Source organism: Sorex fumeus, unplaced genomic scaffold (assembly GCF_029834395.1).
Source record: "Sorex fumeus unplaced genomic scaffold, SorFum_2.1 ptg000037l, whole genome shotgun sequence".
In the NCBI taxonomy this organism is placed as follows: Eukaryota; Metazoa; Chordata; class Mammalia; order Eulipotyphla; family Soricidae; genus Sorex; species Sorex fumeus.
In genome coordinates this window covers 44,690,128-44,715,193 of record NW_026606094.1, presented here as the reverse complement: position 1 = coordinate 44,715,193, position 25,066 = coordinate 44,690,128, and the positions used below count along the sequence as shown (strand labels likewise).

At 38.5% G+C, this 25,066-nt stretch overlaps 1 protein-coding gene across 1 annotated transcript in view; it reads right to left on the bottom strand.

The window, feature by feature from the left end:
* VPS50 (VPS50 subunit of EARP/GARPII complex) overlaps nt 1–25,066 on the bottom strand; it is a 130,791-nt gene that overhangs the window by 5,087 nt on the left and 100,638 nt on the right. The window contains exons 21-26 of the mRNA XM_056118362.1: nt 19,172–19,293; nt 15,939–16,019; nt 6,146–6,294; nt 4,915–5,011; nt 3,435–3,593; nt 1,334–1,455 (exon numbers count right to left, since the gene is read on the bottom strand). Of these exons, the coding sequence (XP_055974337.1) occupies nt 1,334–1,455; nt 3,435–3,593; nt 4,915–5,011; nt 6,146–6,294; nt 15,939–16,019; nt 19,172–19,293 (730 nt within the window). The remainder of the gene's footprint in view (nt 1–1,333; nt 1,456–3,434; nt 3,594–4,914; nt 5,012–6,145; nt 6,295–15,938; nt 16,020–19,171; nt 19,294–25,066) is intronic.

The window sequence follows — 25,066 nt, the reverse complement described above, 5'->3', positions numbered from 1 at the left end:
TGATCCAAATGAAGGAGGCACTTCTCCCCCCAAAAAAGGGCAAGTAAAGAAAAACTTCTATTATTTAAAGCCAATAAGCTTTTAAAAAATAAGTTTTTTACTCAGATAATTTATTTTGATTTCTTTAATTAAACAAAGTATTAAAAATGCTTTTCAGTAATGACTGACAACACTTAGGTGTTTTGTGATTTATAGTTCTGTATGAATAAATACAAGTGCCAAGACTGAGGCTGGCATGAGAGTACAGTGGATAAGATACTTGCCTTGCATGGAGCTGCACTAGGTTTAATCCCCAGCACCCTGTATGGTATCCCAAGCAATGCCAGGAGTAATGCCTTGTATTCTAAGTAGAGCCAGGAGCAACCCCTGAGAACCTCTTGGTTTGGCACCAAAAATAAAAAATTTAAAAAAACCACCCAAAACAAAGTTCTAGAACTGTCCTCAATGTGTCACAATCAAACTTCCACTTTCTAACGTATTTTTAAAAATAACAAATAAGAATAGAGAAAACTGATATATAATAGTGTAATAATTCAACTGATGCACAACTCTAGATCACTGTGAATGGTCCCCAAACTAGCAGTTTGTTTTTCAGTGCTGCCTGAAGTATATTACTGGTCTGTATTTGCGTTATATATGATATGGACAGAGTAAACCTGGTCTCTGAGTACTGATACAACAGGCCTAGCACTACAACAGAAACCACGATTGACTAATAGGCATAAAAACTCTACATACAAAAGATTTACACTGCATGCAATGAAACAATAATGGTGTTATTAACAGTGACACAGTGGTTATGATGATTGATTTTTCTACCAGAAAATCAGGAGTTCCTATAACTGCTTCTCTGTATTTAAAAACTAAGTGAACCAAGAATGTGATTTAATCTCCTGCAGCCTCTGTGCTATGGCTAAGTTTTTCCACTGATGAAATAGAACAGTAACTAACAACTGTAAGAAAGTTTATGTTAAAACTTAGTGACACAATCAATACTGAGACATTCTCAGTTCAATAAATGACAAAGAAAGCCCAGTAAATGTCATGTACAGTCATCACAACAATATTTTCACTTTTGGGTAACCAGTAGATACTGCATTCCTCATTCATCTACCAGTAGGTTCTGAAACACCAATAAGAAAGCTTACAGAGAGGCAGGTACAATGAGGATTTAGGTTTCCTCTGTAATCATATTCCAAAGTCAAACCGGAATTATATGGAATCACATGCTATTTATCACTATCTTTCCCTGTTCTGTAATTAAGTGATAACATACAATGTTATTAATACGATTCATCAGATAACATTTTTGAAAACCCAAGAAAAACCTTACCCTTCCACAATAGTTCTATTAGCCAGTCGTATACAATGTTCCCATAGTATGTTAGACACAGGCAAGGGTATACGCACTCTTTTAGAAACATCATTTAATCTTCTGTTAAACTGCTCAAATTCCTAAGAAGACAAAAATCATGGCCATATGTCAATATTCTTATAATACCATACTTCTCTACCATATTGATAATGACTAGGAAGATTTAGAGAAGACTTAAAATCAAATCAAATAAAACAAAATGAAATAATGTCAAAGATATGTGGACTCAGTAGAAAGGATTTTCATAAATATTTAGCAAATTATATAAATTATTTTGTAAGATAGAATATGCTACATTTCATCAAAATGGAAGCAACTGTTACTACCTGATTAAACAATAACAATTTTTCAAAATTTTTCTGTCAGTACTTTAATCTATAACATATAGATTAAAACAATACTACAGTATGGCTTTAAAATTATTTTTAAGAAACTAAGTTCTAAAAATGTTTAGTAAGTATTCAACTTGAAGTACATTATTTATAGTTTATGGCTATATTCAGCAATCTGATGAATCATTCTCTTAGTGTTTTTCAAAGAAAATTAATTCAATGATTAAAAAGTTATTTAATAGCTAGACATTTTTAATGCAAAGGAAAAAAGAAGACAAAATATCTTTTTACTACCCAGAGGGGGAAAAAACATCTTTATTACCTAATGGTAACTATTATAACATGTCGTATTATGCTAAAATATCTATAGTTTAGACAATCACAACAATTACATGATGGTAGCAGATGGTTGCCATCTGCAGTCAGGCGGTTCAATAAATGTACCTAGTTTCTTTAAACTATTATCACCAAAATAAGTCCATTTATCATAATAAATGCTATTGATTCTTCTTTGACAAAATTTTAAATAAATTTAAAAGGTTTACATAGTTTTCTTGCATTTACACAAAAAAAGGTACACAATGCTTATTAAGATGGGCTAATTTTCAAATAGAAAATTTCGAATGGGAAGTGGGGCTAAGACTTGGAGAAGAGACTCATTTGAGACCACATAGGGTCCCCCAAATAAAATCCAACCAAAGTCCAAAACAAAAGCAGAATCTCAATTATGACCCCACAGAGGAATAGCTAGTGACCAGTTCCAGACTTTCCATGGTTGAAACGGAGAGCAGAGAAGACAGCTGCACACAGCAGAAGCAGCTTTCCCTCTTTCAGGACGAGGAAGCTATGGGCTGAAAACCCATGTGTCAGCCTTCTAAAGCTTGACACTCATAAAGCCTGACTGGGAGGCAGTTGTCCAGGATTATGAACTACAGATATACATTTGTGGGCCATCACCCTCTCACCATGGCAGGAAAGAAACCTGTCACCACACCAAGGGCAAAGCAGAGGTAAAAAGCAAAAGTTGGTCCTCCCCCACATTGCATCTGATGGAGCACAGCAGATATTTTCCCAGACATAGAAATCTTTTTCTCCAAAGATGATGGAATAGTGTAGCTCTGTATTGTACTTCTGCCCAAACAGCACAGACATCTTGAAGCAAAATCAACTGCAAATTTTGTAGGCAGCACCAGTCACTACAGTACATTCCCTGCATTGGTTAGAAGCAACTCAAACCCTGCACCACAGCTCTTTGTGGAACTGCAGAACAGGAGTCCTAAACTGCTACTAAACCACACCCTCTTCCCTAGCTCTCACAATGGAGCAGACTGGAGGGGTATAGGGGAATATTACTGGTGGGAAATTTACAATGGTGAAGGGATGGGTATTGGGACATTGTGTGACTGAAACCCAATCAAGAAATAAGTTTATTTCAAGCCAATTCAATCACCAAGCTGGAAATGTGGCAAAAACTACAATCTCACTATTTTTTTTTTAAGTTTATTTCCAACAAGTATTATGTAATGACTTATTCTTTTGGCGGGAGAAGGGTTGGGTCACACCAGCGATGCTCAGGGGACCATATGGGATGTCAGGGAATCAAACCCGGCATGTGCAAGGTGAGTGCCCTACCTCTAGACTCTCTCATTGTTTTAGAGTCACTGCAATTACAGGAATAGTTCTTTCAGCAGAATCATCTCTAATACAGATGTTATTAGAGCACTTGCCTTTAACAATGCATCTACATATATGTTGTGCTGTGACATAATTTCTTTCACATCCCATTTCACATTCGTCATCAGAAGCAACATTTGTTCATAATCAATAGCTTTACCAGCTACAATCCAGTAAATTGGTTTGCGAAGTTCACTGGCAGTTGAGACCGTCTGAAATGGAAGCAAATATTTACTAAAGGTATCAAATTATAAAGAACATTTTTGTTTCTGTTTCTAACATTCAGCATATCTGAACATAAAACACCATACATTTGAAGATTTATTTAAATGAATCATCTTGCGGGTAAAGTTCTTACTCAAAGCATATACACGTATTTTTTGTTTCACTGTTGGTTTTATTTTGAGATCATTCTCTGATGTTCTCAGAGTTTCTTCCTGATTCTCTCTGCTCAGTGAACACTTCTAGCAGGGCTTGGGGGACAATATGGGGTGCCAGGGATCAAATCTGACTTGGCTGTCTGTAAGGTGAGTGCCCTACCTGCAATACCATCTCTCCAACCCCAAAACATAATTGTTTTAAATAATCAAAAAAAAAAAAAAACCAAACCTTTAGGCACTGTGACTTTGAATACTGGTAATGGTAGGGTTTCATGCAATGGTCCAGCATCACACCCTCCACCAGACTGTCCTCTTCCTTCCAGCCCTGTCCATGTGTCCCACTACATCTACCTCCTTACCTTGGGGGCCATAGACACTATAGCTATTAACAAAAAACCTACAAATTTTCAGAACAGCAAAATTTGTCACATTCTTTCATTTTGATCCATTTCCCCATCTACTACCTCACCTCAAGGAATCGATGGTTTTCCACTATTACTGTACAGTCTCCAAACTGGTTTCTCTACCACTAGCTTGCTGTCCAAAGTTCATTACAGCCCCCTCACCCCAAATTCTTTCCAAAGCACACACCTGAACACACCACTAACTTTTCTCAAATCATTCAGTGGCTTCCCAGAATAAAGTAAAACCCCAGGGAGCTGTCATCAATGTGGTTTCTGCCTATTACTCCATTCCCCTCCACTCACCAGCCCTCTTCCCTGTTCTGACAATGTGAGTTTCCTCCACTGTTCACCAGGTTCTCTCCTACCTACTAGTCTTCACACAAGTCATTTCCTTAGATTAGAATATATTCCTGACATCCGACACCTGTTCCAATTTAAATATCATTTCCTCCAGGCAAACATTTCCTAGCCACAGTTCATGTCCTCCTTCATATATTAAATGACCATCTCCTTTCCCTTTCCCTTTATAATTTATTGAGAAAATAATACAATTTTGGCACATTCTCACTAGACTACAAGTTATATGAAGTGTTTGCTTAATTGGTGATGCACAAGTGAATAAAGGAAGATTCCAATCCAGCTCTCCTAAAGTTTGGAGGCTGAGCACTAAAGAAAATAAAAACAGTTCAGTAAAGTGGGTCAGTACTAGTTTGCTTACAGTTCGAACAATAGACAAGACCATCTCTGACCTGGGAATAAAACTGCTGAAGAAAGGGCTTTTTGACTGCAGGCATCACAGCATCCAGATGCGGCTGAAGGAACTCAAACTGTTCAGCCAAGAACACCCTTGAGGAAATAAACAACCCACCATGTAAACAAATACAGGATTTAGAGTCCATCACTATCATTTATAAGTAATCTTTAGGACCTAGGAAAAGAATATTTAAAAATTAAAACTATTTCCCACTTGACACACTCATTTACAATGGACACAAACATTAATGCTGAGCTTATCGCCGTAAGATCAGGAGGAAGGATGATGACTTGGAAGGAGATCATCTGGGGACCAGAGGGTATGAGCACACCAAACACAAAAGACTGAAGAAAGAATGAGACATATTTTTGTAAAGAATTTCTTTCAAAGATTCCATTTAATTAAATACAACAAGCCCTTGAATTCACATATTTAATATCTGATGCTTTTCAGAAGTAATTCAAACTTTTGTAATATGCATGGGCTGGAGCGATAGCACAGTGGTAGGGCGTTTGCCTTGCATGCAGCCAACATGGCCGACCAAAGTTAGATTCCTCTGCCCCTCTTGGAGAGCCTGGCAAGCTACCGAGAGTATCTCGCCCACACGGCAAAAGCCTGGCAAGCTACCTGTGATGTATTTGATATGCCAAACACAGTAACAAGTCTCCAAGTCTCCAATGGAGACGTTACTGGACCTGCTCGAGAAAAATCGATGAACAACGGGGAGGACAGTGACAGTGACAATAATATGCATAAAACTGTAATCTGGCTAAGACAATACACGTAAGCTTCTAGTCAAGGGGTTGGTTTTCTTGAGTGGGACTCATTCTGCTGGAAAACTGCTGAGCTGAAAAGTTATTCTCTATATTTTTGTAATGTGCACAACATTTTTTTCAGTTATGTTGCATTACATTTTCTGGAAAAACTTGGATGGTTTAATTATATATTTAGTTTATAAAGGTCAAAAAGTTGATGTATTGATAATGTAACTGGAGTGTCTCTAGATTCACTATGATTTATTGATAGGAAAATATAAAATATATCATAATACCTTCTTAAAGTTCTACTTAAAGCGGAGATCATGTAATTAAAGATTAAAGATTTTCTATTTTACGATGTACTTGAAAATCAATGAGATTCAGAAGTGGGAAGTGCAGTTAGAAATCTTAGTTGTTCAAAATGTTTTCTTAAATAGTTCATGGCAAAGTTTGAGTTGAATAACTTACAAGGATTCTGTGGCTACGACTCTTTCCGCCAACCCATACAATGTATTCCCAGATGTCAAAACCACAAGGTGACTGAGGTGTGGGCTTGGGACCTTCTCCTTTCTCTCTTCTGCTGCTGTAAGCGTGGCAGTAGGATCAGCTGAAATTTCCTGAAAACACAACGCACAAATACACACATGGCCTTGAACAGCAAATCTAAAAAGCAACGAGTCACTTGATTATGACAAAATTGGAATGCTAATTAAAATACTCTTAAGCATACATTAATTACCTCTAGTTTCACCATTTTCCTCTTTTATATTTTCTAACGGTTGATGCTTTCTTTTTTATACTAAGTGAAAAGCACCATACAAAATTAGCCTTATATAAGACCATCAACTAGACATGAGATAATTATACATTTCCTAAAATTGACCAACACAAGGAGTATTTAAAATTGACACACATTTCATAGAAATGGTAGTGAGATGTTCTTACCATCAAGATGTTCTTGTTACAAGTTACAAGAACTTGCAATTGAGAGAAAGATAGCTGATGCTGAGGAACCAGATTGAAAAAATTAAATACTATGAAGTGATTAACCATTTCACAACCATAACTTAATCTAGGTAAACTTGAAAAAATCTTAAGGCGGGACTAATGTCCCAATAAGACTGCAACAGAACCAATTGTGCTGTTATATCTGTGGACAAATTATGGATAAGAAGATGGCCAATGTAACAAAAGAAAAAGATATCCAAGAAAGCTGGGTGTCTAGGTGTGCATGTGTAGCTTTAAAAGGTCTTCAAAGTAAATTCAAGCACAAAGATCGGACATATAGAAATCTAATATAAACAGATTATTTGTTAAAGCTATTATATAGTCACAAATCCCTATTACTTTCCACAAGAACTAAAAAGATAGCAACTGCATAAGTCTCAGAAGGTAGCTGATTTTTAAAATAAATAAATAAAAAAAAAAAACTTAAGAACAGCTTTATAATGCAATATCTCAGAGTGATTCAATAAAAATAAAAATTAATATTAAAAATAAGTAAAACTTAATAAACTCAACTTAGAAACTGGCCTTCCTTCAACTTTTTTTAAAAAAAAATCCGACCTTCCACCAAAGATATTATCTAGCTCTAATCTCTAGTTACTCAATTAGCATCGAAAAGTTTTTTGGGGGGAGCAAATGTTATTTCTATAGGGAGAATCAGAGTCAGAGAACTGTGCAAGTGAATCAATGTCACAACTCCATTACTTTGTTCCTTCTAGCAAAAAGAAAAATGATTACTCTGTTCCAAAAAAGAAGAAAAAAAGGAAAGAAAGAAAAGAACCCCAAAAATGAATACAGTTTAGTATGTTGTATTTAATCTTGTACTTTGTACAAAATTATACACTGCTATCTAATTTTATTCTGGAAGTTACTTAATCACTATCTACGAGACTGCCCACATGAGAAAACTTGAAATCATTTATGATCCCCTTCAACCTCAACTCCTTCCTTCCTAAACAGATACTTCTCTCGTTTTTTCTCATTCATGGCTTCATCAGAATTTAGAACATTCTTGATAAGACTTTCAAAAGCACCTAGAAAGAGGACTCTACCTGTATTCTCCCTTCGCTACTCCAATTTTTACCCAGTAATTGAGCTTCTTTTTCTAAGCACCTGGGTGATCTTCCTAAAATGGAGATGTGAGTAAGCAGCACCCTAGTATACAAAGTCACAATTCACAATTCATTTCTTACAGTTCTCCTTTAAGCTAACATTAGCTACCTTCCCAGCCTCATCCCGAAGCAATGGTCTATGCCCCTAAGTCTAGCCATATTAGATGACAGCCTATCCTTGAATTAAGTTTGGGGTCAGACAGGTTATTGCTTTATTCCCTCACATCAACATCTGAACAAAAAGACATCAAACAAAACAATGCTAGTTAAGGACCATTTCATTACACATTACTTCACTTAAAGGCGGTTTCCAAGAACTACTGCAGACATTGAGGAATTATCATACTTGTTCTACCTGTCTGAGATATTAGTCGTACCTGCTCTCTTTTCTATCTAGCTCTCTCTCCATTTCATAAAGTCTGAATTCATATTCAATCCCTTTCTATAAGTTTCTCAGTCTTCCAGGGAGGATGATTATCACATGAGTAATTAGTTTTTGTTTCACAAGTATCTTACTTATGTTCTCATTATCTCACCATAAGCAAGTCTGTAAAAATCATTTTAACAGAGTTATTTTCTAACTCTCATACTTCCAGTATCAAGTTCTAGGAAGCTGGGACTAATTTCATCATTTTTGTATTTCAAGTCTTAGGTGAGCCACCTGGCACTTGCAGACTCTCAATTAGTATAATTGGTGAAGATAATAACAATGACAAACATGAGAGAAATTCTTCAGTTTTTCTTCTCTTATTCTTCGTCAAGCCCAATCCAATCAGAAGTAGTTTGTCCCATCCAATACTATTGAATAAATCCAATAGTGAAATCTGAATGCATGTTTACCTGAGAAATCAGTAGCATCCTGCATAGCTAATCTTGGAAAACTTGCTTCACTTAGTTCCTAGATCAAAATTCTCTCCTGATTTTTTTCCTCCTGTTTCACTGGCCACTTCCTTGTCCCCTTTCCCATTTGTCTTCCTCTCTTTAACCTAGATACAGTGGAGGACTCATAAGTCTGGCCCTCCTTTCATCTATATTTTATTCCCAAGTGGTTATATCCCACAGTTTAAAATAATCATTTTAGCTTAAAATTAGCACAATGGGCTGGAGCAGTGGGTAAGGCTTTTGCCTTGTACATGGCCAGCTCGAGTTTGATTCCCAGCACCCAATATGGTCCCTCAAGCTTACAAGGGGTGATCCCTGAGTGCAGAGCTAGGACCAAACCCTGAGCAAAGGCGGGTGTGCCCACCTCCACCCCTAAAGAGTAAAAGTGCATGAGTTCTCATCTTTCCTTTTAATGCATTTAATAAAATGAAATGAACTCCTGTACTCATTAGAAGTCTTGTCTAGCTCCAATAATGACACCTCTATTTTACAGAAACTAGGTTATCATACTTGCAACCTATCATGTCATCCAGCACTTCTAATCCATTGACAAATCTTGATGGGTGTAATCTTCGAAACAGAAATGGGATGTGACCACGTTTCACTATTTCCATTGGCACCCTTGTGCAAGTCAACTCATCTCTATCCTTAACTGTAACATATTGCAGCCAAGATGATCCTTTAAAATAATTACTTTCAAGCATCTCAATGTTCCTGCTAAAAACTCTTCACTGACTTCCCATCTTCCTCCAAGTAAAATCCAAAGGCTCTGTCTGGCTAACTCTCACAGACCTTCCTCAGATCTTACTCCAGTTACGCTGGCGTCCTTCCTCTTCCAGCATTAGGTCAAACATGTTCCCACTTCAGGAGGTCTGTTACATTTTCTGTTCCCTCAACTTTAAACATCTGCCCCAAATATTTTCTTCTAGAAAATTTCATTCATGTAATAGACACAAAAGTTGGTTTTCCCTGATGGATGTCTGAAACATAATGTTATACTGTAATTACTTGGAAAAAAAATAAATCTAGACATTAAGTTCCACATAGACTGAGAGCTCTGTCTGGTTCTTCCCCCACTCCCCAAATTGTATTCTGAACTCCCAGAATAGTTCTTGCCATCATATTTAAAGTATGTAACCAAGGTGCATAAAATAAATGCTTGATTAGATGAATTCTTACCTATGTATACTCACTTTCCAATTATCCTCAGGGACTGCTTCAAGATTAACTACTCAGAAGGGTTTCTTCTTAAACCCAAATTAAAACCCATACTCTTTTCTCTTCTTTATATTTATCTTACCTAGTTCTGTAATAATTCTCATCATAGCTCATCTCATATTAAATTAGATACTCACTTATTCCTTACCTGCCTTGCCCACTAGAGGGACTAGAGGTCTACCACAATGTATCCAACACTCAAATATATATTTGTTGAATGAATTAATAGAACTAGCTCTCCAACTATTGAGTTGCCCTGAATCCTTACCCTCATCACATTGATCCTTGCCTTCTGTCTACTTCCAGCACCTTCTGTAGCACGGTGCATTTTCTTGTACTTCTGAAGGGTGAATATCTTTCTCTGAACAAACCAAGAAATGGTGAGGAGACTTGAATCTTTGAAATAAGAAAAACTAATAAAGGAACTGGGAACAAGAGAACCAGGCTAGCCAAAGTGGCCCATATAGAGTAAAATAAGAAATAGTTCCTGAGAGATAGATTTGACTAATTCACAACAAATACAGTCTACCAGGCAGAATTATAAGTCAGGAAATGTTTCTTTACATGGTTCTGAGCTCCCTTGTTAAGATCAGTTCAATGTGAAGCTGATGGCTATTTGGTAAAAGCAAATCCTTTACAGGCTAAATGAGCATATATAAGCTTCCTTCTATGATTTTATGACTTAGAAACCTAGAGAATTATACTCCACAAGTACAGAAGGAATGTCCTTCTATATTTATCTCCATCTATCTTTTAAAATATCTTTTAGAACATTTTGTATATCACTTGTCTTTAAAAATATTTGCAATTAAACTAAAACTGACATAAAGTTTCTGCTGATACTGTAAAAGTTCAAACTCAAAACAGTGTAAAGATTACCACATGTGCAGAACAGAAGAGGTACTTTTGAATTTATTCTTTTATGATTATCACCATAAGTGTTTATAATTAAATAAATGTACATATACATATAAGATATTCATAAAACTTAAAGTTTCTTTGAACGTAAATAATAAATTATAATTTAGGGTATGTAAGATACTAACTTATTAATTTGGTGTAAGAAAGTAAGAAGCCTGGGTGTGACAAGAGGCGAGAAGGTTTTAGGTAAACTACTTCCTTACCTGCCTCCAGTACAAAGATGTTCTGTTCCCCCTTTACTCAAAGCATTTTTGAAAAAACATTCTCACAGAGATCACTGGAATTGCTGATCTCACTTCAAAAGGTTTTCATCAGGATGCTTTCTTCTGTTCCCAGCTAACACTGGCATTTTAGGCATAAAAATTATGGTAATTATCTGCTTTAAATGCTAAAGTTCCATGTTTACATTTAGCAAAATATGCCTGAAGAGTCACAAAATGTCAAGCTGATATAAATAAATGTTATGAGCTTATTGCACACTTAAGTGGAAAATCTGCTAAACAGATCAGTGTTTAGATTTATGCCAGTATAATAACTAAAGGATATGAAACCCTTTGAGGACTTAAGAAATGAAACCTTGATCAATTTTAATTCTCAGAGTGAAAGTCACATATTTTTTGGGCTTTTATGCCACCAATTGTCTAACAGAAAGAGAATTCACAGTTATGAACTTCTCTGAAAAGGTTCAAAATGAATTTTTATTATTCAGGGATGATGCCTTGTTTGCCAAGGTGTCAAAAATCAGAAGGGCGAGATGTGTAATGCGATTTGGAGATGACCACTGGACTAGAGCCGTTACCGAGTGGATTCCACGGGACGTCAAAAGAACACCTGGCCGCCCACCTATGAGATGATTGGACTTCTTTGTCAAGACCCTGAGCATCAAACAATTTGATGCTCTTCATGTTCCTGGAGTGAGCAGACATCATTAGGCAACATTAGCACTTGAGAGGGTTGAAAGGAGACATTACTGGCGCCTGTTCGAGCAAATCGACTAACAACAGGATGACAAGTGACTACAAGTGATTTTATTATTAAAGAGTTAATGTCAAGCAATGGGATTACACGTGTAATCCCATCAGCGGCCAAGACTCAGAGACTATAAAAACCAGCTCCCGGAAGAGAACAGTGCAGTCTCCTGCCCCCGCGCCTGACTGTCCTCGCTTGCCAGGACCCCTTGGAGGGGAGCGGGTTGAGCTTTCCTCCCCGCCCCGATCAGGGCTCCGGCAGCCAAAGACCTCCAGGACCAGCCACCACCATGCTGAGACCACTCTCCGCACACATGAAGGTACTGGCAGAGGGACAAAGTCTCGCGGGTTCCGGGGCCGAGATCTCCAAGTCTACTCGGATCAGGGCCGAGCATCCTCCACCCAGATCCTCCAAATTCCAGTAGGCGGGGGTCACACCCACCAACTGGCCCCCTGGTGCCGTGTAATCCCATCAGCGGCCAAGACTCAGAGAGTATAAAAACCAGCTCCCAGAACCGCGCAGCCAAGACATCTTATTATGACATCTTATTATCTCATTCCTACTTTGGACAAACTGGCAGGCTACCGAATGTAGCCTGCCCACACGGCAGAGTCTGGCAAACTCCCTGTGGCGTACCCAATATGCCAAATACCAGTAACAATGATGGGTCTCATTCTCCTAAAGAGCCTTGAATATAATCTCAAGGCTAGGATGAAGGAGACGTTACTGGGGCCTGCTCGAGGCAATCGACGAATAACAGGATGATTTGTGATTTGTGATTTGTGAAGCAATGGACTTAAAGCAAGTACAGCTTCATCACTGGGCATCCTCTATACCAGCTCCTTGCTACTCTTCTCTTTCAATCATTTTTCTTGTATTTTGATATGCCAAACAACTTTTCATAGTTTATGTTGAACTTACACGATATGATTTCAGGTGGCATTTTAAAGACCATAATGACTCAATTTGTCTTCTACTGTTTAAACTGATCTAAAACTTAGAAGATATGCAAGGAGAAAATAAAATTATCCAAAAGTGAGCATTAAAATTTTAACTAATATGTAGAAGAACATAAGAAAAAATATTAACTTCCATCTGGTTGGTTCTGTATTGATTAAGCTATAAATTATTTTAATAACCAGAGAAGGCATTGAAAAGCAAAAAAATAAAAATCAATTAATGTTCCCTACCAGTGTAAATGCAAATTAATGAAGTGAAGAAAATTAATACCCAGCTATAAAAAAAAGAATATCAAGGTTTAGTAAAGGACAAATATATTTTCTAAAATAATAAACCAATGCTTATTAGAAGGAGTACTAATTTAACATGCAAGCCATGGAAAACTAATAAGAAACTTCAGAAAACCTTTGAGTATTGCTGTACAGCTCTGTTCTCCAGGGGAGTACTGACCTCAGAAAGGTCCTGTTAAAGGTCAGGGCTACTGACTCTGCAACATATTCTAATCCAAACTGTGATATGACGTGGTTAAGGAAAAAAGACATAAACTATGTGTGCGTATACATTGGTCACGGTCACGGTCCTCCCGTTGTTCATCAATTTTCTCAAGCGGGCCCAGTAACGTCTCCATCACGAGACTTGTTGCTACTGTGTTTTAGCATATCGAGTACGTCAAGGGTAGCTTGCCAGGCTCTGCCGTGTGGGCGAGATACTCTCGGTAGCTTGCCGGGCTCTCCGAGAGGGGCAGAGGAATCGAACTCGGGTCGGCCATGTTGGCTTGCATGCAAGGTAAACGCCCTACCGCTGTGCTATATATAGCAGGATCAACCATACAGTGGTAGGGTACATGCTTTGCATATGAGCCTTGCACACAACCAAAGCAGGTTCCATCCACAGCAGCCCATTTGGTCTTTCGAGCCCACCATATATGTATGTGTACATAAAGGAGCCAATGCAAAAAGAGGTCTATTCATCAATTTAATTACTGGAGAGTGGGGGTAAATCTGTTTTTCATTTTGTTTCATTTTTTAAGCATGTTTCTAAATATAACCAGAACACCAATTTGGTGTTAAAAAATTATCCAATAAACACCCAACTTGTCAGGCAGTGCTTTGGATACACTGGCAGCAGCAGACAGGGTGAAGCATGGTTTCAAGAACAGGTCGTTTGGGACCATTACTTCCTTAATTTAGGTCCATTATTTCCTAGCATGGCTATATGCTATTTCAACATATGCCATAGGGCAAAATCTAAAGCATTAAACTATGTCGGGAGATCAGCTCCTGGAACAGATGTTTTACAACCATAACCTAGAAATGAACAGGAATGACTGAAAAATAAGAGTGGTAAATTTTGGCTCTTCAATTTTCAGAACTTCAGCCAGGAAAAAAAATCAGACACCACTGGCTTAATATCTAGAGAACAATATCTTATGGTCCAGTTTATTTTAAATAGTAGGGCAAGGCAAAATTGAAACACATGTAACTACAGGAACATTGACTATCAAAGGATTTTACAAAACAGAAACCAAGGAGCCAGCAATGTGGCTGAGTTCTATCCCAAGCAATGGTTCCCTGAAATACTGCTGAGTGAGGTCCCTATTTAAAAAATAAGAGAACCTACCCCAGCCCTCACAAAACAAAAACTAGAGAGATCAAACTAGGGGTCTTGACTCTGAAAATGAAGATCTCGCATTAGGTCCATAGAGAGCTAAAAGGGCTAGAGAGACTAATTTGCATACAGGAGACCCAGAGTCAGTCCCAGGCATGATGCTAGTCCCTAAGCACCAAGCTGGTATTAACAGCTGAGCACTACCTGGTCTGGTCCCAGGTGTGGTCTAGACTATGCACCACTGCAGGATAACACTGTTCTGTCCTTCCTGCATAGCCTCAGGAATAGTTGATAGTTGATAGTTTATTGGACTGAGGAAAAGAGAAAAACACCTTAGGAGGTATTGTGCCCTTAGGCAGTCAGGAAGGGCTTTAGAATCACTTTTTAGGTGGACCCCGAGGAAGGGCTTTCTTATGTTGATTTGGCTACCTGACTGGGTGGAGTGTCAGCCCAGACTGCAAGGGAGTTGGAGAGACAAGAGAGCTGGAGAGAGAGAGCAGGGCTGCAAGATGGACCATGGAGAGACTAGCAAGGGGAACATGTGCTTGGGAGAACCTAGGCCCTCCATAACATAAATTTCTTTTATGGGATAAACTTTCTTGTAATACACTGCTACGTGCCCACCCAGGAAAAAACTGTACGTGCCAGCTGTAAAAAACTATGCACGCAGAAGGTTGTGTGTTTGCAGGCTCTCTGGACAGTTCTATCTCACCACCCCATTCGGTGCCCTAGAGCCACTGTCTGGATCTGGACGGCTGTTGGCCAAGGGCAGCCGAAGGAAGAGATGAGGGCCAGGCCGGCTGAGCTTAGTAGCATTAGAAGTCTCTTTTCTTGTCAGAAAAGAGGAGCATGAGTGGTTGGTGGAGTATGTGAAGGAATAAAGAGAAATTCAGAGAATTCTGGGTCTAATGCAGATAACAGGAATAGAACACAAAAATCTCTGGCTGTCAAAATTAAACACAGGGGAAATGTTTTCTTCTTATTCTAAATGCTCACAGTAACTCCAATATGACAGAGAGTTAGCTCTATTTGTTACCAAGGCTATCCTCTTAAAACATTTACTACTTTCTGTGATGCGACAATCAAGAATTGCAGAACCAACTAAATCTAAACCTCCTCTGTGGATTTCCAAGTCGTTCAGAAAGGTCTTGATTCTCAGCAATACAACTCTTTGGAATATACCAGAAATCATTCACAAAGGTCCAACAAACTCAGGCCCAGGCTTTCTTGCACCTCAGCACCCTTGCTCAACTTCTGAACTATAATCTGAATGCTGTTCCTTCTCTTTTCCCACTAACGTCTCTTCTTTAAAGTCTATTTCTCATTTTCTCTATCAGTCATTCTCTGACAACAATTTTTCACATAAGCTTTCTTTTAATGGGTTGATAGCAAATATAATATTCTTTCACATATATTTTCTCTCATATCAAATGCAAATCTCTATTTCATTTTCCACAAGCACCTGAGAGAATATCATAGACTTGGCCACACCATATACATTTAGGTACACATTTATATGCAGATGACAACGTTTCTGATTTTCATTTTATACAGTTCAAAAGAATAGATACTAATTGATTACTTACCAGATCAATAAGGCTTTCTTGTATTCTGTTTAGAGTTGTTCTTAGTCTACTACTACTGAGACCTAATCCTGTTGATTCCAACTGAAAGAGAAAAAGGCAAGTTAAACTGTTCTCGCAAAATCTTGCAAGTATTGTAACTTCACATTAACCAAACTTTGAGTACCTATCTGATGAGCTCTCACTCAAATATCAAGACTTCAGATAGCTTCCAGATTGCATTTAAAACTTCCAAGACTTTGGACTGGAAATAAATTAGAGTGGATAAGGCATTTGCCTCCTCTCAGAGAGTCCGGCAAGTTACCGAGAGTATCCTGCCCGCATGGCAGAGCCTGGCAAGCTCCCCTTGGTGTAGTCAATATGCCAAAAACAGTAACAAGAAGTCTCACAATGGAGATGTTACTGGTGCCTGCTCAAGCAAATCGATGAACAATGGGAGAACAGTGCTACAGTGCAAGGCATTTGCCTGAGCCAGTTTGATCCCTGGAATCCCACATCCCATTGTTGAAAAAGAGAAAGAGGGAGAGAAAGAGGGAAAATATAATAATAATAACAATAACAAAAAGAAGGAGGAGGAAGGAGAAGGAGAGGGAGAAAAAAGAGGGAGAAAGGGAAAGAGAAGAAGGAGAAGGAGAAAAGAGGAGGAGGAACATAAGGATAAGAGAAAAAAAAGGAGAGGGAGAAGAAGATAATTTGGGTTCAATGTATCTTGTGTAAAGTTGGACTCCCATCATTAATTTGATTCAGGAAGACTGCTATTTTCCTCAAGAAATACTGTTTCCCAATATGGACAGTCCTTCAAAAACTAGAAATTCAGCTTCCATTTGACCCCGCAATAACACTTCTAGGAATATAATCCGAAGATGCAAAACAGCACAGTAGAAATGACATCTGTACCTATACGTTCATTGCAGCACTGTTCACAATAGAAAAAATCTGGAAACAACCTAAGCGCCCTAGAACAGAAGACTAGTTTAAAGAAATTGGTACAGCTACACAATGGAATACTATGCAGCTGTCAGGAGAGATGAAGTCATGAACTTTGCTTATAAATGGATAGACATGGAAAGTATCATGATAAGTAAAATGAGTCAGAAAGAGAGGGACAGACATAGAAGCACTGCACTCATTTGTGGAGTATAAAACAACATAACATGAGGCTGACACCTAAGGATAGTAGATACATGGGACAGGTAGATTGCAACATAGCTGGAAGTCTGCCTCATAAGCAAAGGGGAGAATGCAGCTGGAATAGAGAAGGGATCACTAAGAAAATGATGGCTGGAGATATGTGCAGAAAGTAGATAAAGGACCAAATATCATAACCTATCAGTGTCTGTAATGCAAACCATAATGCCCAAAAGTAGAGAGAAAGTATGGGGAATCATATCTCCTATGAAGGCAGGGGGAAGGAGGGAAAGGGAAGGGGTATTCCAGGGATATTGGTGGTGGGGAATGTGCACTGGTGGAGGGATGGGTGTTTGATCACTGTGTGATTATAACCCAAACATGAAAGCTTGTAACTATCTCATGGTAAAGGTAAAGGTAAAGGCCCTCCCGTTGATCGTCGATTTGCTTGAGCGGGCCCAGTAACGTCTCCATTGGAGACTTTGTTGTTACTGTGTCTGGCATATCGAATACTCTCGGTAGCTTGCCGGGCTCTCCGAGAAGGGTGGCTGGAGCGATAGCACAGCGGGTAGGGCGTTCGCCTTACAAGCGGCCAACATGGCCGACCTGAGTTCGATTCCTCCGCCCCTCTCGGAGAGCCCGGCAAGCTACCGAGAGTATTCGATGTGCCAGACACAGTAACAACAAAGTCTCCAATGGAGACGTTACCGGGCCCGCACGAGCAAATCTCATGGTGATTCAATAAAATTGAAAAAAAAAAAAAGAAATTCTGTTTCCTTTGTCTTCAGTATGTTAGTTTCTTGGCTGGAATTGAACAAAAATCGTTCTTTTGAGTAGCAGCTTCAGTCTCTGGTGAGGTCTACTGTCCTCTACCAGGCTGCGCTCAGTCTGCTCTGTGCCCCCTCTCTGACTTTCCTTTCTCAATTCTGTGTTCCCAGTTACCCGACTTCACTTTTCAGTCTCTCTACACCCTAAGAACTGCAGGTTTTTCCACGTATATCCCTACCTGCGGACCTCCCTTACTGCTCTGGGAGAAATAGAGGTGTGAATGAAATTTATTTTTATTTTTTAAAATTTTTTTATTGAGTTACTGTGAATTACAAAGTTATTCCTAATTGAATTCCAGGCAAACAATGTACCAACATCAGACCCTTCACCAGTGTTCAATTTTTATAGTTTCCTTTTGTATCTTCCTAACCTTCACACTAGCATGAACACCACAATCTATATCAGAGGTTGCTTAAATTATCTGGCCCGCTGGCACTTTCTAGAAAACAAAATCACTAATTCTTAAAATATTTCATTCCTGAGAAGGAATTTACACAGAGACAGATTTAATTGAGCAGGGTAACCTACAACTTTTTCATTGATAATATATATTATAAAAGTCTGAAGCAATGGGATACTTTTTTCTACTAAAACTCTGAGTAACAACTGATATATATCATATTTTAGCTTAAAGATGAACCTCTAAATAAGGGAACTGACAAAGTTGCTATCAATAATTTTGTTGGATTTTAATAATTTTTTGGACTGAAGTGATAGCACAGTGGTTAGGGCTTTTGCCTTGCACGTGGCCGACCTGGTTCAATTCCTCTGTCCCTCCTGGAGAACCCGGCAAGCGACCGAGAGTACCCTGCCCACATGGCAGAGCCTGGCAAGTTCCCCATGGCATATTCAAAGTGCCAAAAACAGTAACAACAAATCTCACAATGGAGATGTTACTGGTGCCTGCTTGAGGAAATTGATGAACAACGGGACAACAGTGCTACAGTGCAACAGTGCTTTAATAAATTTCAAAATAATATTACATACTAAATACAAAGAATGACAACTGTATAGCTATAACGAAGTTTCACAGAAGAAACTCTCCCTCCATAAGTGATATAAAATAAATTTTGCATGTGTCTACCAAAGGACAGGCTGCGGGATGGAAGGAACCAAGCAATAACAGTGAAGATAAGAGCACACTGCCATGGGATTTATGCTGCAACATAGTACACCTGAGAAATCTCTATTATAAAAACATTGAAAATCATGGTATCTTAATAAAAATATAATTTGAAGAGAGAAAAAAAAATAAACTTTCCATCCAAAAGTTGACTTACCGAATCATTCCGACCAAAAAAGGTATAAATAGCATATAAGTAATAATCAAACAGTTGAGACATGAAATGTATTACATCAAAGGCAATTGGTTTGAGAATGTTCATCATCTGCATATATTTACCTGGAAAGAAAGAAAATTAGATCAAAACTAAATTCCTTTCATTTATAGTTATAAAGTTATAAAATGCTTTACCAAATTATGTTTTGGGTATTTCCTGCTGCCCTGAATGCAAGCACTGTGAGATCTTGTGTCTGAGGTAAAGAACATTTATCACTACATAACATCCCATATTTTCACTACATCACTACTTAATATTCTCATATTGCCAAGAACACATATACCTTCTGCATTTTTTGCTCCGTCAGGTGCTAATATTTTATTTATTCTAAATATATAAAATATCTACAGACAAGAAGATAAAACCAAAGTTTAGAATTTAAAAGCTTGTTAATATAACAAATGGAGACGTTACTGGCGCCTGCTCGAGCAAATCGACGACTAACGGGAAGTTAAGTGATTAAGTGATTATTAATATATTTTAGGGTGACGAGATCATGACTAAATCAAATAACAAATCTTTGTGTATCTTTTTATGGGAATAAGATGACAAAAACCTTATTAATAAAAATGCTATTTCAAATGTACTATACAAATGTTAAGCATTAGTAATTGTTAAAACTGGATAAGGAGTGAATGGAAAATATTTTTTTTTTGGTTTTGTTTGTTTGTTTGTTTGTGGGCCATACCCAGCATTGCTAAGGACTCACTCCTGGTTCTGCACTCAGAAATTACTCCTGGAGATACTTGAGGAATTATATGCAGTGCTGGGAATCAAACCCCAAAACTGACTGCCTGCATGACAAACTCCTTAATATCTGCACTATCTCTCTGGTCTCAAATATACAATTATTTTCGCTATAAATATCATACATAAAACAAAAAATATTATTTGTAAGTATTATACATTTAAAAAAACCTGTATAGAAGAACAAGGGAAAAAATTGAAACCAAAGACTTTAATATGATTTTTAAGAAATGTGAAATTAGAGGAATAGGGGGAAAGGAGGTTCAGGAATATGAAAAATAGGAAAAAATGCAATATTAAAAAATAGAATACAGGAAACACTGTGTAGTGGAAAATCTAATCAAAGAAGACCAGAAGGGGCTGGAGAGACAGTGCAGGGATTAAGACACTTGCTTTGTATGCAGCTAGTCTCCATTCTATACCTTGTATCACATATTGTCCCCCAAGCCCTGACAAGAGATGGAAGAAGTAAAAATCATCAAAGAAATAGTAAAACTCAGTCACAGTTTAAGAAACATGAGCTTTGAGATTGAAAGGGCTAACATACTTAGTGAAAAAATAAATGCACACCTAGAAACATCAACGATTTTAAAACATCAAGGGAAAAAATACCAATAGCCTTCAGTGAAAAGAGAAAAAAAATTTCACTACAACAAACTGAATAGAATGGTAGAGGTTTCATGTTGTGAGAAAACAAAATTAATCTATGGTTCTGTGCACAGTAAAACTGTCCTTCAGAGCAAATAAAGTTATATATGAATTGACAAGAATTCAAATCATCTGTCATCATACTTTTCTGGTATGCAACCAGAAAAAAAGACAAATAGAAACAGACCCAAGACGTTTAAAGAAAAGTACTAAACAACAGAGATCAGGGGTGGAAATGAACAGGCCTGTTACTAAGTCCCTAGATACCAATTATATTCTGTTGTTTGAATAAATAGCCCAGGCTTTCAAATCTCCCATTATTTTCTTGTAACATGCTCTAAGGAATGATGCTTCTTGGACAAATACTACGTTGTATATACAGCTATCAACTTAGTATTTTTCACACCTTTTACAATTTAATTTATATTTCAAAATATAAATTTCAGTTATTTTTAAAAAGTTATTTTTCCAAAGTTAAACACACAAGTATCTCTTTTATAAGGAACATCACTTATTAATGGGACACTAGAAATAAAAACTGCAATGAGGTCCCAACTCACACCAGTGAGGCTGGTCTATGTCCCCCCTCCCCCACCTACCCCCATAAAAAATTACAAACAAGAGTTTTTGAGGATATGGGAATAAAAGTTAGTAGAAATGTGAATTTGTATAGCCACTATGGAAAACAGCATGGATAGTATTTCAGAAAATAAAATGAAATTAAATTATGATCCAGCAAACCACACTCCTAGTGCACTATCTGCACTACACACACACACACACACACATCTGAAAGATAGGAACACCTATGAGTTATTTTAGAAGTGTGCTTTATTTCACAGTGTTTTGAGATTTTTTGACCTCTGTAGGATAACAATGATTTGTCCTTTCTCCCTTGTCATAAGGAGCTTAGGTTTATCGGGTTACACCCATCACAGTGCTCCCAAGTCACTTCTAGTCCTTTGTTTATCTGTAACTACTTCTCTATGCTCTCTTCTCCAATCAGCTTTTCCCCCAAATCAGACTCTGTTAATTTGTAAGGTCAGATCCTTCTGGGACACTGAACTTGTATTGTAAGCTAATATTGCCTTTCTCCTCTCTTTATATCTTTTGAATAGTTTACTTTAAAGCAGTGTCCTTTTGTATAAACAAAGGAGGACGAATAATATTATGCTTTTGTAACTTAGGATTTAATTGGCTTCGAATATTATTCATTCCCAGGCATCTGCCTCTTCGACTTAAGCCTCAATTGCCCTTAGTTCCTAGCACCCCAAAAGAGGGTCCCAAGGAGGGACTGAATGGACTCAGGGCAAACTGTTAGCTAACCTGGCATCGAAATGGGCCAGGTCAAAGCGCCACAATTCTTAACTATAAGAGCTTGATCATGGACAAATGCTGTCAGGATCCAAAAGTAACAACGAGACTAGGACTCTGCTAGGGATAGGAAAGACAAATCTGGTCTGAGCATTGTAGTCTGAGATCAAGATGACCCCAGGAGAGCAATTCTATAAGCTTAATGTATCTTGACAGCACAGTGGACAAGGGGTTTGCCTTGCACCAGCCGACCCGGGTTTGATTCCTCTGTCCCTCTCGGAGAGCCCGGCAAGTTACCGTGAGTATCCCGCCCGCATGGCAGAGCTTGGCAAGCTCCCTGTGGAATATCCAATATGCCAAAAACAGTAACAACAAGTTTCACAATGGAGACGTTACTGGTGCCTGCTCGAGCAAATCGATGAACAAAGAGAGGACAGTGCTACAGTGCTAATGTATCTCTTACTGTATCCATACAAAATGATCAATATTATGAATGCTTATACATTTGTTGGACAAGGAGAGGAGAAACAGACCCATGAAATTCTGCTCTTGGGTGGATGTCCTGCCAAGAGTATCTGTTCTAGAAGCATCCCCTGAGGGAAAGAACTTTACCCCTATCGACTGTGACCACACCTATGTCTAAGCCCCAACCCCTCTTGCTTGGGGATTTAAGTAGGTGGTAAGAAGGGGCCCGGGGATCCAGAATCCAGAGTCTGGAGGCAGGAAAAAGGGATCCAGATTCCAGAGCCAGAAAAAGAATGAAGGGGGATCAAGGAGGAGAATGAAGTAGCATGGGGGAGGAAGAAGCAGGAGGAGAATCAGAGGAGAATGGAGATGGGAATGGAATTAACTGCAACTGACACCATCCAGTCTGACCCTCATTCCTTCCTTCATCTGCCCATCGCCATTGGGCCTCCCCAGGGTGGGGGAAGCGGCGTGAGACTACCAAAAATGGGCAGCAGGAGAGACCTCCACAAACTTCCCTCTTTGTCCCATATCAATTCATTTTACACTCTCTGGCCAGAGAATTAATTTTCGAAAGTCAAGCCTGCTTGTGTCTCTCTCCCCTTTTAAAATCCTTAGAGTTCAAGTTCAAGCTTCATAGAACAAAAGAGGTCTTTGAAATCTAGTTCTTGCTCACTTTTCTCCCACATCTTACCCTCACGCTTTTCCACTTGCAGCAGTTCCACCGTGATGCTCTTGTGAAATACCAAGTTTTTACAATCTGCCTAGAATGTCTTGACTAACATACCTCATCTATGTGAACTACTACTCTTTCCAATTCAGTTCGGGTATTAGCCCTCCAGCAAGTAAGTCAGCTGTTTTAATTTGCTATGTAGTCAGGTAAATGAATTACTTTTTTTTTCTCTCTGTTTCTTTTCGGCTAAGTTATACTAACAACACTACAAGGTCATTTCTTTTCCTTTGTACATTATTTCCCATTCAAAATTTGGGCTCCTTAACAACACAAACTATGTACTCTGTGAGATTTGTTTTCTAACAGCTACCAGAATACTTGGAACAAAGTATGGGGAGTAGGGGGATCTATTACACTGACAATAAATTACAATATGAACCAGAAGACCAGTGTCTTAATTTAGAAATTAAAATACATTATTTCCTTATTGTAAAAAAAAGTGAGATTATACCAGGTGAAGAATAGTATCTATATAAGTAGATACTATTCTTTGATATATATCTCCAGTGTTGAAACTAGCAAAAACAAAAATTAAGGCAAGGATCCACATATAGAAATATATTAGCAAAGTCATATTTATGTTTTAAAAAACACTGTCCTCCTGTTGTTCATCGATTTGCCCAAGTGGGCCCAGTAACATCTCTATTTTGAGACTTGTTACTGTGTTTGGCATATTGAATACATCACGGGTAGCTTGCCAGGCTTTGCCGTGTGCGTGAGATACTCTCGGTAGCTTGCCAGGCTCTCCAAGAGGGACAGAGGAATCGAACTGGGCTCGGCCGGGCTGGTTGTGAGCAAGGCAAACACCCTACTGCTGTGCTATTGGTTTGCCCTGAGGAAGGAACCTTGGAAATTTAGGTGTGATTGTCTAATAACACCTTTGGGTATTTTAATTTTGAGCCATTTCCGTCATTACCTTTCCATTCAAAACACTCAATGATAACATAATATTAATGTCCCATATGAAAGAGGAAATTGCTGCAGAAGCAAGTCTCCAATCTCTCATTTCTGTGTTCTTTTCACCACCACACCTCCCATCAGAGACATTGCTTGTATCTCTAAATATTCCTCATATAAACGTATGTTGGTTTCATGGTAAGTCTTGATGCATGTGCTAGCAAGTACTTTATCTAGCTGCTAATTATTTTGCTGTGTGAGACTGATCTTTCCTGAAGCAGCCAAATAGGCTCTTTTTCAACATGTACAGAGCAAGACCTTTCCCAGCATGTGTCAACAGAGGCTGAGGAGAAGCTCTGGCACTTCCCCACAACCCCTCTCCTATCTCCCTTTTTGCAGATACCTTCACTAATTCTTTGAATGACCTAGAAGGTAAATTTGAACGGTCACAACCAAATACAAGTTTTCTCAGAGAACAAGCCCTCTCTATTCAAGACACTCTTCCTTTCACCTGAAAGATGATGTCGTCAGCCTTCCTAGTCCATCATGTGAAACATCCCCCCCCCCCCCCCACCCCACTCCTCACCCCGGCCTTTTGTGCAATCTCCGGATTCCCTTGCACAGGTCAGAAGTCTTAAACCACCCCATTTTCCCTAAGAATTTACAACCCCATCATTTTCTCATGTTAACGTAATAAAACTTTGGCTTTTCTTCCTACTGATCTGCAGTTCCTTTGTCCAGCCTCAGAAGAATCCGGAGGGATGGGGGACTTGCCCTGGTGCCTCCTGGCTAGCAGGTTAGTTTTTACAAGGATGGATTTTGGCCTCCTGTCTTCTACTCTCAGATCTAGCACACAAGCTCAAGGAAGAGCTGTCCCCTGAGGAGAGACAATCTCAAATACTAGAATTATTTCACACACTCTTTAAAGTTTAGCTGCCTCTGTCTACAAGAAATTGTCAGGTTGACAGAATTTTCTTCATTTGCAAGCAAGCATTCTGATTAGTCCTCTGCACTGTGGCTTGTGGCAGGCT